Source organism: Mesocricetus auratus, unplaced genomic scaffold (genome assembly GCF_017639785.1).
Source record: "Mesocricetus auratus isolate SY011 unplaced genomic scaffold, BCM_Maur_2.0 Super-Scaffold_100003, whole genome shotgun sequence".
Lineage (NCBI taxonomy): Eukaryota > Metazoa > Chordata > Mammalia > Rodentia > Cricetidae > Mesocricetus > Mesocricetus auratus.
In genome coordinates, this window is record NW_024429188.1 from 53,952,176 (window position 1) to 53,967,195 (window position 15,020).

Below are 15,020 nucleotides of genomic sequence, written 5' to 3' on the forward strand. Positions count from 1 at the left end.
TAAAAAAGACTTATAACATCAACAGGGATTTATGGCATAAGTGACATAGTATTTTTGATGTCACCATTCTTCTAAATCCTGATTATATAAAAATTTCATGTACACAGTATTAAAAGCATAATATAAGCCTGCAAATAACTTAACCTTACTGTAAGTTCCTCATGCTTACTTAAATATATTTGGCTGTTGAAATATTATACATTTGTATTAGACTTCCAAATTCAACAATGCATAAAAATATTTGAACATGTTAATGATCTTTTAAAAATGTTTATAGTTTTAAATTAAAAATCTCTGTCATTTGTTATATTTAACCAGAAAAAGGTTTTATGGTTACTTCTTATTAGTTTTGATTCAATGAGCTAATAGAAAAAACTGCAAGAATGAAGAAACTAATTTGATTTTTATCATGTGATCAGATTATAAAATATCCACCTGTGGAAAAAACTGGTAAACACTTTGTGATTACCACTTTTATAAACATCTGTATACATTGTTAACAGAGCATTATTATCCTTTAGATAACAGGGATCCTTTAAATGTAATACATCTATAGTTGAACTTCAGACACAAACATTTCTGCTTCATTTGTAAGCAAAACCTGCTTTGAGATTAGTAGAGCAAAGAAATAATGAATTTGATTTAAAGTAAAAATTAGTTCTTTACCTATCTTAATTTCCATTGTGTATTTGTGTGTGTGTTAGACTCTAGCATAATTTATTATCATAGTCATAATAGCCACAGAAAATCGATCTTTTTATGGTGTCCCAACTAAGACTCTTCATTTAAATTTTATTTATTTTTATGTGTATAAGTGTTCTACCTGCCTGTATGTTTATGCACTACATTCATGCCGGGTGTACACAGAAACCAGAAATGTATCAGAACCCCTAGGCCTGGAATTACAGATAGATGAGAGCCACCATATGGAGGCTTGAAATGAAACACTGGTCCCCTGGAAGAGTAGCCAGTAACCTATTAACTGCTGAGCCATTACTCCAGCCCTGAATCTTCATTTCAGGAGGGGTCTAAATATATTCTGAACTAGTCTATGGAGTCATATCTGTCTCTTTAAAAAGACATGCATTATGATTTGTTGGACATTCTAAGCATTATGTTGGTGTTAAATAGGTATATATAGTAGATACTCAGATAAGAAAATATGCATAATTAATTTGGATATAACTTAACTGGGCTACTAGAGAAATCTTTGGTGTGTAGAAAGCCACTGCAAATGGCAATGACTTTTACAAGGCAAATTAGATTTATGTTCCTTTTTTGTTGTTTCCCTTCACATTAATATTATAGAGATTACTTACTTAAATCAAACAACTAAAGTGTCATAGTTCTTTGCTAGAACAGGGATCACTTTTACCATATTTAAAACAACTCACTTGCTTTGATATGCCCTACTTATACAAATTTCAGTACCGTTGTTTGCAGTGTTAAAGAGGAAAATGAAGTCAAGTCTGATGGTTAAGATAATTTGATTGAATTCCTCTTATTCTTATATAGATATTACACTATTTTATTCTCGTAATTTTTGATATCCTTGACAATTATTACATTAAAAGAATATTTTCTGAAAAATCACATATTTGGCATTACAAATAATTTTGAAGGGGAATATGATAAACAGTATACATCTTACATTTTCATCATTGATTCAGATACAATGTAGGGCCACAACCAGATAGCATGTCTCTCTGACCTTTGTCTAGCTTAGTAATTTCAAGTGTCACACAATTAATATTATATTAAGTATTCTTTTTTATTTTTATTATTTATTTTTAAATTTAAATTAGAAACAAGGTTGCTTCACAAGTCAGTTCCAGATCCCTCTCCATTTCCCTCCCCTCCTCCCGTGCCCTCTCCCTAACCCCCCCCCAATATCCCCTCATTTCTCCAGGGAGGGTGAGGCCCTCCAAGGGGGTGTCCATAGTCTGACATTTCATCCAGGGCAAGGCCTAGACCCTCCCCCAAGAGTTCAGGGGAAAGTGCATCTCACATTGTTGGATGGGAGTCCAAAGTCCATTTGTATACCCGGGATAAATACTGATCTACTGCCCAAGGCTCAGTAGATTACCTAGGCCTCCTCACTGACACCCACATTCAGGGGGTCTTTATCAGTCCCATGCTGGATTCCCAGGCATTAGCCTGGGATTCAAGAGCTAACCCTTGTCAGGTCAGCTGTTTCTGGGGGTTAAACCAGCCCAGTCTTAATCCCTTTGGTCATCAGTCCTCCCTCTCTGTTACTGGCTTTCTTGAGTTCAGCTCAGTGCTTAGCCATGGGAGTGTGCCTCTTCTTTCATCAGCCACTGAATGAAGTTTCTGTTTCCCAGACTCTCTGGCCATGGGATTGTAGGCTGGCATTCCCCAGATCTATGTCTAAATTCCATATATGAGAGAGTACATGTAATGTTTCTCTTTTTGTGACTGGGTAACCTCACTCAGGATGGTTTCTTCTAGTGCCATCCATTTGCCTGCAAATCTCAGGATTCCATTGGTTTTTTTTTCTGCTTAATAGTACTCCATTGTGTAAATGTACCACATTTTCTCTATCCACTCTTCTTCGGTTGAGGGGTATCTAGGTTGCTTCCAAGTTCTGGCTATTACAAATAATGCTGCTATGAACATAGTGGAACAGACATTCTTGTTGTATGAATGGGCATCTTTGGATATATGCCTAAGAGTGGAGTTACTGGGTCTTGTGGTAGGTTTATTCCCATTTTTTTGAGGAATCTCCATACTGACTTCCAAAGTGACTGAACAAGTTGGCACTCCCACCAGCAATGGAGGAGTGTTCCCCTTTTACCACATCCTCTCCAGCATAAATTGTCATTGGTGTTTTTGATTTTAGCCATTCTGACAGGAGTGAGATGGTATCTCAGAGTTGTTTTGATTTGCATTTCCAGGATGGCTAAGGATGTTGAGCACTTTCTCAAGTGCCTCTCAGCCATTTTAGACTCCTCTATTGAAAATTCTATATTTAGTTCTGCAGCCCACTTTTTAATTAGATCCTTTGGTGTTTTGGAGACTTGCTTCTTGAGTTCTTTGTAAATTTTGGAGATCAGCCCTCTGTCAGATGTGGGGTTAGTGAATATCTTTTCCCATTCTGTGGGCTGCCTTTTTGTCTTGCTGACTGTGTCCTTTTTAAACTTGTAGTAAATACGAGGTGGAGTTGTCTCTTTATTTTGTTTTTGTAGTTCTGAGGGTTGAACCTAGCACCTTGCCTATGCCAAGCAAGCATTCTACCATTGAGGTACACACCTAGCCCCTTAGAGGTTTCTGTGTTAAAATCATATGTCAGCCTTTACTTTTAGCTGAGCAAAAACACTAAAAGTGATTTCCTTGAGGTTATTATCACTTTTTCATGATGGTTTTTGATGTTCTTTATTATTAATATTAGCCAGGGTAGTCTATTTACTGCTGTAATCATATCATGAAAATACCAAATCAGTCTGTGTTTTAATTATGATATAAATATGATTTTTTCTTGAAATGAGTACTTTCATTTTTAAACAGATAATTTTCAGTTTTTCTTAAACTATATTTTAATTAAGTACACCAGTTTCATTTCTCATGGACCTTAATCTTTTCTCTAGAAACAGATTTAGTGTATCAAGTAAAAAGTACAATACCTCTTTCTAGTAATTAAATAATAAATGATATTTCATACTTCTTTGTATCTATGAAATATGGTTCATAGTGTGACTAATGCCCATTTGTTTATTTAACTATAGGTTGATACCAATCTTGAAGTTTTCCAAAGTAGGAGACATCTACTTCTACATATAAGCATTTACTATAAGGTAAGCAATATTTGTATCTTAGAAACATTACACAAGTTTTAGAATTTTCAGACTTAACACTTAGTTGGAAAAATAATATTGGACTATTAGAATGCTTATAAATCCTAATTTAAAAGAACATTTTCTTGGAATGGAATTCTGTTTTATTCATTGAAATTTTATTTTTAATTTATTTTGTGGTGACAAGAGGTCAAATGAAGTATCTTTCTCACTTTCTCCATCTAATCTTTTGAGATAGGGTCTTCTCACTGAACCTAGAGCTTGCAATTTCTGCTGCACTGGGTGGCTAGTGAGCCTTTGAGAGTCCATGTATCTCTACATCTCCAGCCCCAGGATTATAGACATGCCTGGTTTTTATGTGGGTTCTGGGGATCCAAACTCACATCCTCATGTTTACACAGTACTTTACCTAGTTAGCTATAGCCCAGCCCAGCCCAGCCCTCAGTAGTTTTTTTTTATGAAATGGAAGTAGCCAAGTCATGTGGTATACTAGCTGATAGTAATGGTCCTTGATCATTTCTTCTAAGTATCCTTTAGTAATATCATTCTTAAAGTATAACTGTGTCAACACCATCTGAGAAGTTGTCAAAATGCATATATTCAGGTTCTGCTTTGACATGCTTATTAAGAAACTCTAGAAACAGGACCAAGAAATATTTCATAAACCCTCTATGTAATGATGCATCCTGAAAGTTAAGAACTTCTATTTCAGAGCAATTGTTTTACCATCATTTCTTTAGTGTATATGTCTATATATGTATGCATATAGTTTGTAAGAAAATGATCGGGAACATCAAATTATTCATGTATCAAAATATTCTTTTGTTGTTTTTCTTTAGACTGGTTGCCTGATGACTTTCCTCCATAAGATGAAAATTCAAATCTTGGCTGTAATATCCACTGTATCACCATATTGACTGTATAGAGTTCTTGAAAGTTATCTTTGCAATGTAAGTCGTAAGTCATTCCTCCTTCTCTTTGAAGATGAACTAATATTAATAGAGTTGGAAAATTATTAATGACTCACTTTTATTACTGTGATCAGAGGATAATAAGTGTGTGATAAGGAAAACATTGTGATTTATTTATTATACAAATGAACATTTCTGACCCTTTTATGAGATCTTAACAATTCACTTGCCTTATTTGCATTTCAGATGAATTTAACCAATTAAATAATGGAAACAACTTGGTTTTGATTTCTATGTTTATACTAGAATCATATGTATTACTATATCATATTTATTATAGAAATACTCATGTTATTTAAGATCAATAGGACATATGTTAGCTTACAGGATAAATAAATTAGAAGAAGTCAGAAACTCAAAACAAGATCTTAAGGAATGGACTAATATGAACCTCACGTTTTAAGAACAATTAGAAATTTCGGCTTTTGTACTTATTCTCAGGCTTATGAGGCAAAATTTTAAAGGAGTTTTGCCTTGAGTTTGGACATTTATCTCATGAAAAAATATTTTAATAGAGATGAGCATTTGTATAAGCATTATAGATTCCATATTAATGAAAATCACTTGTGTCTATTCCATCATGTTACACATTACTGAATTTACTGTGTGTATATGTATCATATATATATAATTTCATATGTATGATATTTGGTGGTAATTATGATGTTTTAAAATTTATGATCCATATTTCTTGAACATATAACTTAACTACAGACAAGTGACCAGAAAAAATGGTAATTTAAAATACTTCAGTTAGTAATAATATGCTAATTTAATAAAACTAGAGTTTGTGTAAGATTGAAGTTTATTTATTTGTAGCAAGAGAATACTAAAATAAAAATCTGAACTGGTTACTTAAAAATATCATTTAGATAGTTGAATATATACTGATCAATGACAGAATATCCTCACATCCAAGCAAATTGACTTCATGTGCTTATATTTAACAAATGCTATTGATAAATTATTATACACGCACATATAAGCTTAAATATACATGTGTATAAACACACATACATGTTCTTAAATCTGCAGGCAAGTCTAGGTACTAGAAGATTTACAATAGTTAGCATAGGTGTCAAGTGAAAAATAGAATGCTGTACCCTGATGAACGGTTTCTCTATACCACATTTCTAGCATAAAGTGAAAAAAATGCTAAGCTTGTTTGTTTTCTTTGCAAGATCTTAGTATGATTTTGTCTGGGAAACAAAGTGTTTTTCCATCCCTTTCTCCTGTAATATCCATGTGTAGATCTAGTATATTAAGTATCTCTTCCTAATTTGTTTTATGTTAAAGACATCTTTTTGACCAGTTGCTCATTTATTCTGACAGCCAAAGGCTATCTCCATATAATGTTTTTATGAACTTCTGTATGGAAAATAATTTCTGAATACTTAAGAAAGTATGCGTAGCAATATTAACATTCTCCTCTCACAGATTATAAGCCTACTATTAAGCCACTGAATTTTTAATTTTTTTACTAATATTAACAAAGGAAAATGTCCATTAGTTAAATAGAAATTTCCAATTTCAAAAGAAATTTGAATATTAAGGAATAATTTTAAAGCTTATGACAGCTATTTAAGTTAGTTTATATTTCTGCAATATTTATTAGATTATCTGTAGAACTCCCTAAATTTTTTACACAAGCCCAGATATTGTGATGAATTCTATTTTTCATAATGGTACCTGGAACATAACAAATCATTAGCTTCAAGTAATTCAGTGATAATTCTAGGAGAATTATTTTAAGGTAGTCTTACAGTTGCCTATTGAATGTTCTAGCAACCAATGTATATTCTTGCTCCCTACATTAATTTTTCTCACTAGAGTAATTACAAAAACCTGAAGTAAGTCAATTCATCCCACTCATGTTTAAAAGTGTGATTTGCATACTCACATAGTTGGTCAAATTGTACAAATATTCACAATTAAAATGGCTTAAAAGAAAAAAGCAACCCATTATATAAACCATATTAATATATTATGTAATCATAATAAAAATACACATTAACTCTTTAATTCATATTTATGAGGATAATATATAGAGAACCATGATAGGTTTAATATTCTCATAGACACAAATAATGCTGTTCCTTAATGATTGAACTGCCAAAGACTGTTCTACAGATGTCAAATAAGATAATTCTATTGCTGTAGTTACACTTGAGTTACATGTGAATTCTAAATAGTTTTACTATTCTTATAGCTCCCTAAATATTCAAGATATGAATGCTATCTATGTAAATATTCTTTAAACATAATAGAGATTTTTCATTCCTTGAATTCAGGAAATAATGCCTAGTTCAAAGACTATGTCCATGATAGACTTCATTTACTTTCCTAGAGTAATTTGTTTGAACAGCTTAATAATATATTAGAAGATCAATGTAATCACTTTAGATGATACAAAATTATATATAGTTGCACTCATCATATTTTTACAAAAATTTAAATTCTTGATGCTCCGTATTAGTAAAATTTTCTGATCATGTTATATCATATACTAGCTATCAAACAACTACACTACATGTTTTTAAGACTCAGGAATTTTGTGCTTCTCTATAGTCTTGCTTAATTTTTCATGCAAATTTGGTAGTTTCATTTTATATTTCCAAGTAACAGTCATTATTTCACCTGGCATTAAATCACCTCTGGGCATATAGAACAAGTCATGAATTAGATGCTATCCTTATTCTCAAAGAATCCGGAGAATTAATAATATAATAGAAGATTTCCATAATGGTATTTAAAATGAGAATAATGAAATATACAAAACTCAATAATGTATGTATGAATGATTTTATAATTATAGAATTAAAGATATCGTATTATGTATTAGTTCTATTTTGTCCATGATATTTCATCTCAATTTAAGTTGTTGACAGCCTCAGTGTTGTACTATAATTATCCTATAAAAGGTATTTATATGACCAAACACCATCTTTATTGTGTTTATATGAGGAAAGAGTTGAAAAGAATGCCATTTTGATTTTTATGAGTTATATAATTGCGTTTAATCCCTGAGAAACATGTTTGAACTTACTAACAAACTAAATACTCGATATAATCTTTGTGACCTTTATTTTCCATATTTAAGAGTGCTTATATGCATTAATAACTTCCTAGTAGTCACTTTGCTTTTATAGAGGGTAAATCTGTTTTGAACTTATTTCATGTGTTTTTGGTGTAACATTAGCTTTAAAATACTGACATTTTCTCTTAACATTTATCTTGCCCCTAGTTGATCTACTGACGTCACAATGTCAGAAAAAAGATTCAGCAATCTCACTTGGGATCACATCATGACACTGGATCGAGTGTTAGGTGAAGTAATCCCAGTTCATGGAAGAGGCAATTTCCCCACACTGGAGGTAAAACCAAAAGACATTGTTCATGTTGTGAAAGATCAACTCATAAAGCAGGGCATTATTGTTAAAGATACTAGACTGAATGGCTCTACAGCAAGTTACATACTCGCAAGCCATAATGGAATCAGCTATAAAGATCTGGACATTATTTTTGGTGTTGATCTACCAAGTGATCAAGAATTTCAGGTTGTTAAGGATGCCGTTTTAGGCTGTCTACTTGACTTTTTGCCAAAAGGTGTTAAAAAAGAAAAGATTACTCTAAAGACAATGAAAGAGGCATATGTGCAGAAAATGGTCAAAATTTGCAATAACCATGATCGTTGGAGTCTCATTTCTCTTTCAAATAACACTGGGAAGAATGTAGAACTAAAATTTGTCAAGTCACTCAGGCGACAATTTGAATTTAGTGTAGATTCTTTTCAAATTCTTTTGGATTCCATGTTAGATTTCTATAGTGTCCCAAATGCTAAGCTAACCAAAGAATCTTGTCCGGTTGTTGTGGCTGAAAGTATGTACGGGGATTTTCAGGAAGCAATGATACATTTGAAATACAAGCTTATATCTACCAGAAAACCTGAAGAGATCAGAGGTGGTGGTCTTTTGAAATACAGTAATTTGTTGGTTCGTGACTTCAAACCTGCTTGTCAAAAAGAAATTAAGACTCTGGAACGTTACATGTGTTCTAGATTTTTCATTGATTTTCCTGATGTAGCAGAACAGCAAAAGAAAATTGAATCATACCTCCACAACCATTTCATAGGTGAAGAAAAAAGCAAGTATGACTACCTTATGACCTTGTATGGAGTTGTGAACCAAAGCACTGTCTGCCTCATGGGTTATGAAAGAAGACAAACTCTTAACATGATCACCCTTTTGGCTTTGAAAGTACTTGGAGAACAGAATGTTTTGCCCAGTACAGACAACGTAACTTGCTTCTATCAACCTGCTCCATACGTTGTTCTTGAGGGAGGGTACCCAAGTTATTATGTAGCATCTGGGCCACCACTTGTTTACTTCCAGCCACGCCCCACAGTGCGGTTTCCAGTACGGAATGGTATGATGTAAGAAGTACACATACCAGAAGCATTGCTGAATTACATCTGAAAAGCAATTTTCCAAATTCTATAAAAGTTAAGATCTATTTTTCTGTAGTTGCCAACTATTTTTCACCAATTGCAGCTTAGATAATCATAGTAGATAAGGTATCATCTCTAAACTCATTTTTAAGTGAGCTTCAAACGTTGTGACTGTGAAAATTTTCAAATGTAGTAGAATACTTGAAATGATTTTTCAAATCTTACTGACACTTAAAACAAAATTCTCTGTGACCAGTATATTAAAGATGCCTACATCTTTGGCTGAAGTGTAAAAAAACACATCTCATGTTTTAAAATGAAGATGCATAGTGAAGACATAGTACAACATCTTTATGTTCAACTAGTTCCTTGTTAACACTGCTTTTCCTTAGCAAATAAGAACATGAAATTTTAGTGCTCAAATTGAAAACACCTGATTTCAATGATAACAAATTTAAATGATGTTAAAACAATGGATTGTAAACCTGTGTTTCCCAATAAAATTTGTTGGGTTGAAAATACTACTAAAGTTTGAAGGACCACTGGAAAAAATATTCTGGAAAACATCAATTTATCCCTCCATATGGAAAGAATTTAGCTAATCTGTGGATTGAAAACATTCCTTTCATCTGAACAACCAATAAGTAACTTAAAATGGAGGGTTTTTTGACTCTTAAATAAATTGAAAACAAAATGACCAACTTCAAATGTGAAACTTATCTCATCATCATCTCCTAAGAAGAAACTAATTGGGACAAAAAGATAGAAATAGCACTACCAACAAAAGAAAGTTAGAGATTTTAGCCATGACATTTAAGATTTTAGGCTTATTTGATCAACATCCGAATACATCTGGGTAATTTCATCATTAGTAACTGAAAGCAATTACCACCGATTGAAGCACTTTCACTTTCCCAACACCAAAGGTTAGTTTGCAGTATGTTCCTTGATGTTAGAGTTCAGTTAACACCATACTTTTTCAGTAATTGTTTATATTTGCCATTATTCTGAATATTTAGTCAGTACATCAGATATTTGCTGGCAAATATATGAATGAGATTCAAGATAAATTTCTGTCTTGATGAAAAGAGCCATTGATATGTTATCTGGGATGGTACCAATAAGCTGATCTGAATGAATGTCAACAGACCATCAGAAAACTTAAGTATTGTTCCATCACAATATGAACCAGCAATCAAGATCTGAGAATGTATTGAAATGTGTGTACCTACAGACTGTATTTGAAGTCTCTTCTTGGCAGTATAGTATTGAATACAAAAGCACCACTTCTAGGGAATTTTTAAATAGCCAATATTTCTGACTTTTTGTACCCATAAATCACTGGCCATTGGGGTATTTAAATAATTACATGTGTATTATGGAATCCCAAGGCTTTAAAATATTTGGATTTATCTCTTCGGGTGGAGAACAAATAAAAATATTAACTACTACACTAAGAAATTGTATCACTGTATCTTGTAATACATCTTGTAATGGCTAAAGCATATGGAGTTTTCTTTGTGTCCTACTATATACACTTTCCTTTTCAGAAAGTAGGGAAAATACACACACACACACACACACACACACACACACACACACACACACAAAACCCCACGTGCGCTTGTGTGCACACATATACTGAAATTACTCATCAGGAAATAACAATTCTAAAATATACAGGGAACTTACTTGAGAATAAAAGGATTGTATAAGTGATGTCATTGCTAGAGGTTCAGTATTTCCCATAGTAGTTGAGCAATAGATTGTGAAGTTGTTTGGGTGTATCTTATCACATCTGCCATCCTGTTGCTTCTTATTGGATTTGCTATAAACTATTTCCTAGAATGTAATTTTGCCATATTATTATCCCAAAGCTTTAAATTGCAATGTATAGAAAATGTCCTAAAAGGATCATGCTTTCTCCTGACATTTTAAGTGTCTTGTTCTCTTGTAGAAAAAGCTCAACATATATGTCTAATATTTTCTCAGGATAGAGAATCCAAACATGTTGAATGGGAAGAATACTGTAGAAGAAAATGCTTTAGCCTATTCCTCATGACTTTGTTTCTCTAAATAACATCACCACTCTAAGCCTTCCTTTTTTGCCTACTAACCAGAAAAATATGTATTCAATAGCATGGCAACATCTCTCCAGGACTAACGTAACTGCCTTAAAAGAAGTAGTACTAATTCCTTCTGTTCATTAGTTTCATATGTGGGATTGTTTTTTTCTAAGTAAGCAAGTACCAGCCTTTTTTACCTGAAGCCACTCATAGAAGTCATTCAGTTATTTTAAAACCCCCTTCCAGCATATGTCATTCTTTACCAGGCATATACCAGATTGACCTTGACTGTTTTGATCAATGGTTAAATCCAGGAGTAAGTTTTATTCTGGAAGTTTTTATTTTTTGTCTCAGTAATCTAACCAATACCAAAAAAGAAAAATAAGTATTTCTAGCATTTCTATTAGCTGAATTAACTGGGTTTCAGCCACAGACACATATTCTTTTAAACTAGAATATTCTTATAGTGCACAAATGTTCACATATAACAAAAGATCTAATAGGGTGTGTAAATTCAGCTTTTAAATTCAGAAGTAGTCTTCTGATAATAACTACTCCACTACTTTAAAATGATATCATACTAGGTGGAGTACACACTACTTGGAAACCAATTTTATGTCACTGTTATTTGAACATAACACATTTTATTTGAATGTGCTTTGGTTATGGAAGGATGTGAGATTATTTGAATGAATTAAAACAAAACTCATTTTATAATTGTAAATCTTGAAAGAACAACAGATGTTTTATAGATGATTTTAATGTATGTGGTTTATATGCCCCCTCCGACAGACCACCCTGTCCTGTAAAAGGAATGCCACATACATGCACCTTTTATTGCCTCAGAATAAAATCATTAACCCCTGTAAATAAATAAAATCGCCTCCTTAAGAGATAGTGTATCTAGTAGCTACTCCTCAAAATTATTCCAAATTTAAAATAATAGGTTAAATGTCAATACAATTAATTTTATGGTCTATTACATAATTCTATACTAATGGATAAATAGAAATTATTCTCTCTAAAATGCTAACTATTCTATTACACATTATAGATATAACCCATTCATACATATTCCTTAGGCTAAGCTATGCAACCCAGAAGCCTGGGGTTGGATTCTTGTTTGCGGGTTTGTAAAGACCTGAAGGTAATGAGTAGGAGATACTAGTCTCTGAAAATGTCTTTACAGAGCCATATGAGGATATTAATATACTACTTGACCTTTATTTTTACTATAGTAGAATAACTTGAAATTTTTCTATATAAAATTAAAGCTTAATTCCAAAGAAAAATGGTAAAGACATTAATTCCTTAACTTGTAAAATCAGAATTAAAAGGTTATTCTTGTATATTTATAATAATCTCTTCCAAATGCTTTGAAATTAAAAGTAATCTTAGTAAATCATTGATATGTACATTTTCTATTTTTAAAAGGTTTTACAATTTTAGTGCCTCTCACCAATAATATTAGAGTCAGTACAACTCATATTAGCAGGTACTTGAACAAATAAAACTTTAAATCATAATTTTATTTAAGCCATATGGGTGACATTCTTGAGCCTAAGTATTTCTTCATACCTATCTCCTTTACAGATTTAAGAGTTTAAAGGCACTTTTGGTCCTCTGACTTCAAAATCTAATATCTTTTCAGGCACTAAATTACAAATACCTATTGTTCACTAACTATTTAAGTTGTATTTTCACTATTGAGTAAAATTCATTCCAATTCAGCCTGTAAGTTAGGAATATAACTTAAAACTGGTTCCAAGAGTAAAACTGTCTTCTTGGAAATGCACCCAAATAAATCTTTAACGTCAAAAGCAAGATACTCTTCTATAAAATACCATATCTGTGTACCAAAACAGAAACTATATATTTGAGGTTATATGATTTAGTTATGTTGAGGGCTATATTTAAACACACTAGCCATAGAGCTATGTTGATTTCAGTGGCTGTTTACTAAAACAAGCAGAATACTTGTAGAAGAGATATACAACTCCTGGTAAATCTTGACAGCTTCCAAAATAAAGGAAATTTTATGAATTTTGCTGGAGGAAGGTTCTTAAGTTATCTTTAAAACATATTTAACATAATAAAACATTAACAATATAATTATTAATAGAGTTTCATGTAGTACTTTGATACATGTAGACATTGCTGAAACTTAAATCTGATTAGTGTATGTATTTCCTCAAGCACATGTCTGTTATTTATGGTGAAAACTTTGAATGTCTTCTAGTTTTTGGAAATTTACAGACATTAGTGTTATCTATAGTCATTCTACTGAAGAGCAAGGTTTTAATTCATCCTGTTTCTTTTCCATATTGTCCTCATTCGCTAAAATGGCACTTCTATTTTTCTCAGTGGGAGGATAGAAAAATTAATACTAGTAGTAATTTTTAGTGTTTACTTTACAAAAGATTAATTCCCTGTAAGGAGGGAATCTGGAACTGCTGATTTTTTTATTTAATAAGACTGTAGCCATAGATGTTTCATTCTAGAAAAGTAATTTCTGTGTATGTACTGTAGATAACTCAAATGTAGGCTCACTGATTTTCACGACTTCTCATGTCAAGGGCACATTAACAATCTTAAGTCAGAGGCTGTGATTCTGAAAATATATGTTAACTTTCTGATTCTTGAAGAATCCTTGACTTCTAGGCAATAGTCAAAGAAATTACTCTGCTTTTTCTGTCATTTGATGTCCAGATGGGTATAATTTATAAGCTAGCTTCTTTTTTTAGTCGGGCACATTGAGAGCTATTGTGTACAATGTTTTATGAACTTGAACTATTCTGGAGAATTTTTTAAAGTAGTCACATAAAAAATTGACAGTCAAAACACTAAAATTTTAAGATCAAAAGGCACTATATAAAAGCATACAAGCTATACATTACATAAAATTCCTATACATTATATTAAAGATAATCAATAGGCAACTTGCATTCCTAAATTACATTTTAATATCACATTTATTGAATAATTTAGTTCAGTACATATTATATATTTCATTTAGTAAGCTTAACTACCCCAGTAAGATTAGAAATAACCCATTTCATTGGATGAAATTTTCTGCTATCAACCCATTACTGTTAGATAGTGTTGTCTTACGGTTATGTTTGCCATTTTATAGGTGGCTGTGGAAAATCTTACTTCCTATTTGAATTAGGATCTCCTGCTTTTTTTTTTTTTTGGTTTTTCGAGACAGGGTTTCTCTGTATTGTTTTGGAGGCTGTCAGTCCAGCCTGGCCTCGAACTCACAGAGATCTGCCTGCCTCTGCCTCAGGAGTGCTGGGATTAAAGGCGTGCGCCACCACAGCCTGGCAGGATCTCCTGCTTTTTTTAAAGCAGGTCACATATACCTTGAAAGGTACTGCCACCTTACATCTATACACTGCCATTAGACTTAACTGAGTAGTGACCTCTTTGGCAGCTCGTGACTTACTTATTAACCTTTACCTAGTCCCTGTTTAGATGACATGAACTGAATGTCAGTAACTTTTCCTTCTGGTTCAAAAATGTATTAGCAAGCACAAAATATTTTTCTTTAAAGTCCTTCTTTAGGTTAATGGAATGTCTTCTGCAAAACAAAGAAGGAAAACGCTTGGCTAGTCCAGACCATAAACATGTCAATAAATAATGAATGAGGGATGATTAATTTGAGTTACTTTCCCATACAGAATCCAAAATGACTACTGAATACAATAAAATTTTACACTATAAT

The 15,020-nt window shown here is 32.4% G+C and overlaps 1 protein-coding gene across 1 annotated transcript in view; it reads left to right on the top strand.

Annotated features, from left to right (window-relative positions):
- The window catches only part of Tent5d (terminal nucleotidyltransferase 5D), a 59,344-nt gene extending 46,228 nt beyond the window's left edge, over positions 1–13,116 (top strand). Inside the window, exons 3-5 of the mRNA XM_040744328.1 lie at positions 3,744–3,812; positions 4,652–4,762; positions 8,028–13,116. Coding sequence (XP_040600262.1) covers positions 8,047–9,219 — 1,173 coding nt within the window. The 5' untranslated portion in view covers positions 3,744–3,812; positions 4,652–4,762; positions 8,028–8,046 and the 3' untranslated portion in view covers positions 9,220–13,116. The remainder of the gene's footprint in view (positions 1–3,743; positions 3,813–4,651; positions 4,763–8,027) is intronic.
- The last annotated feature ends 1,904 nt before the right edge of the window (positions 13,117–15,020 follow it).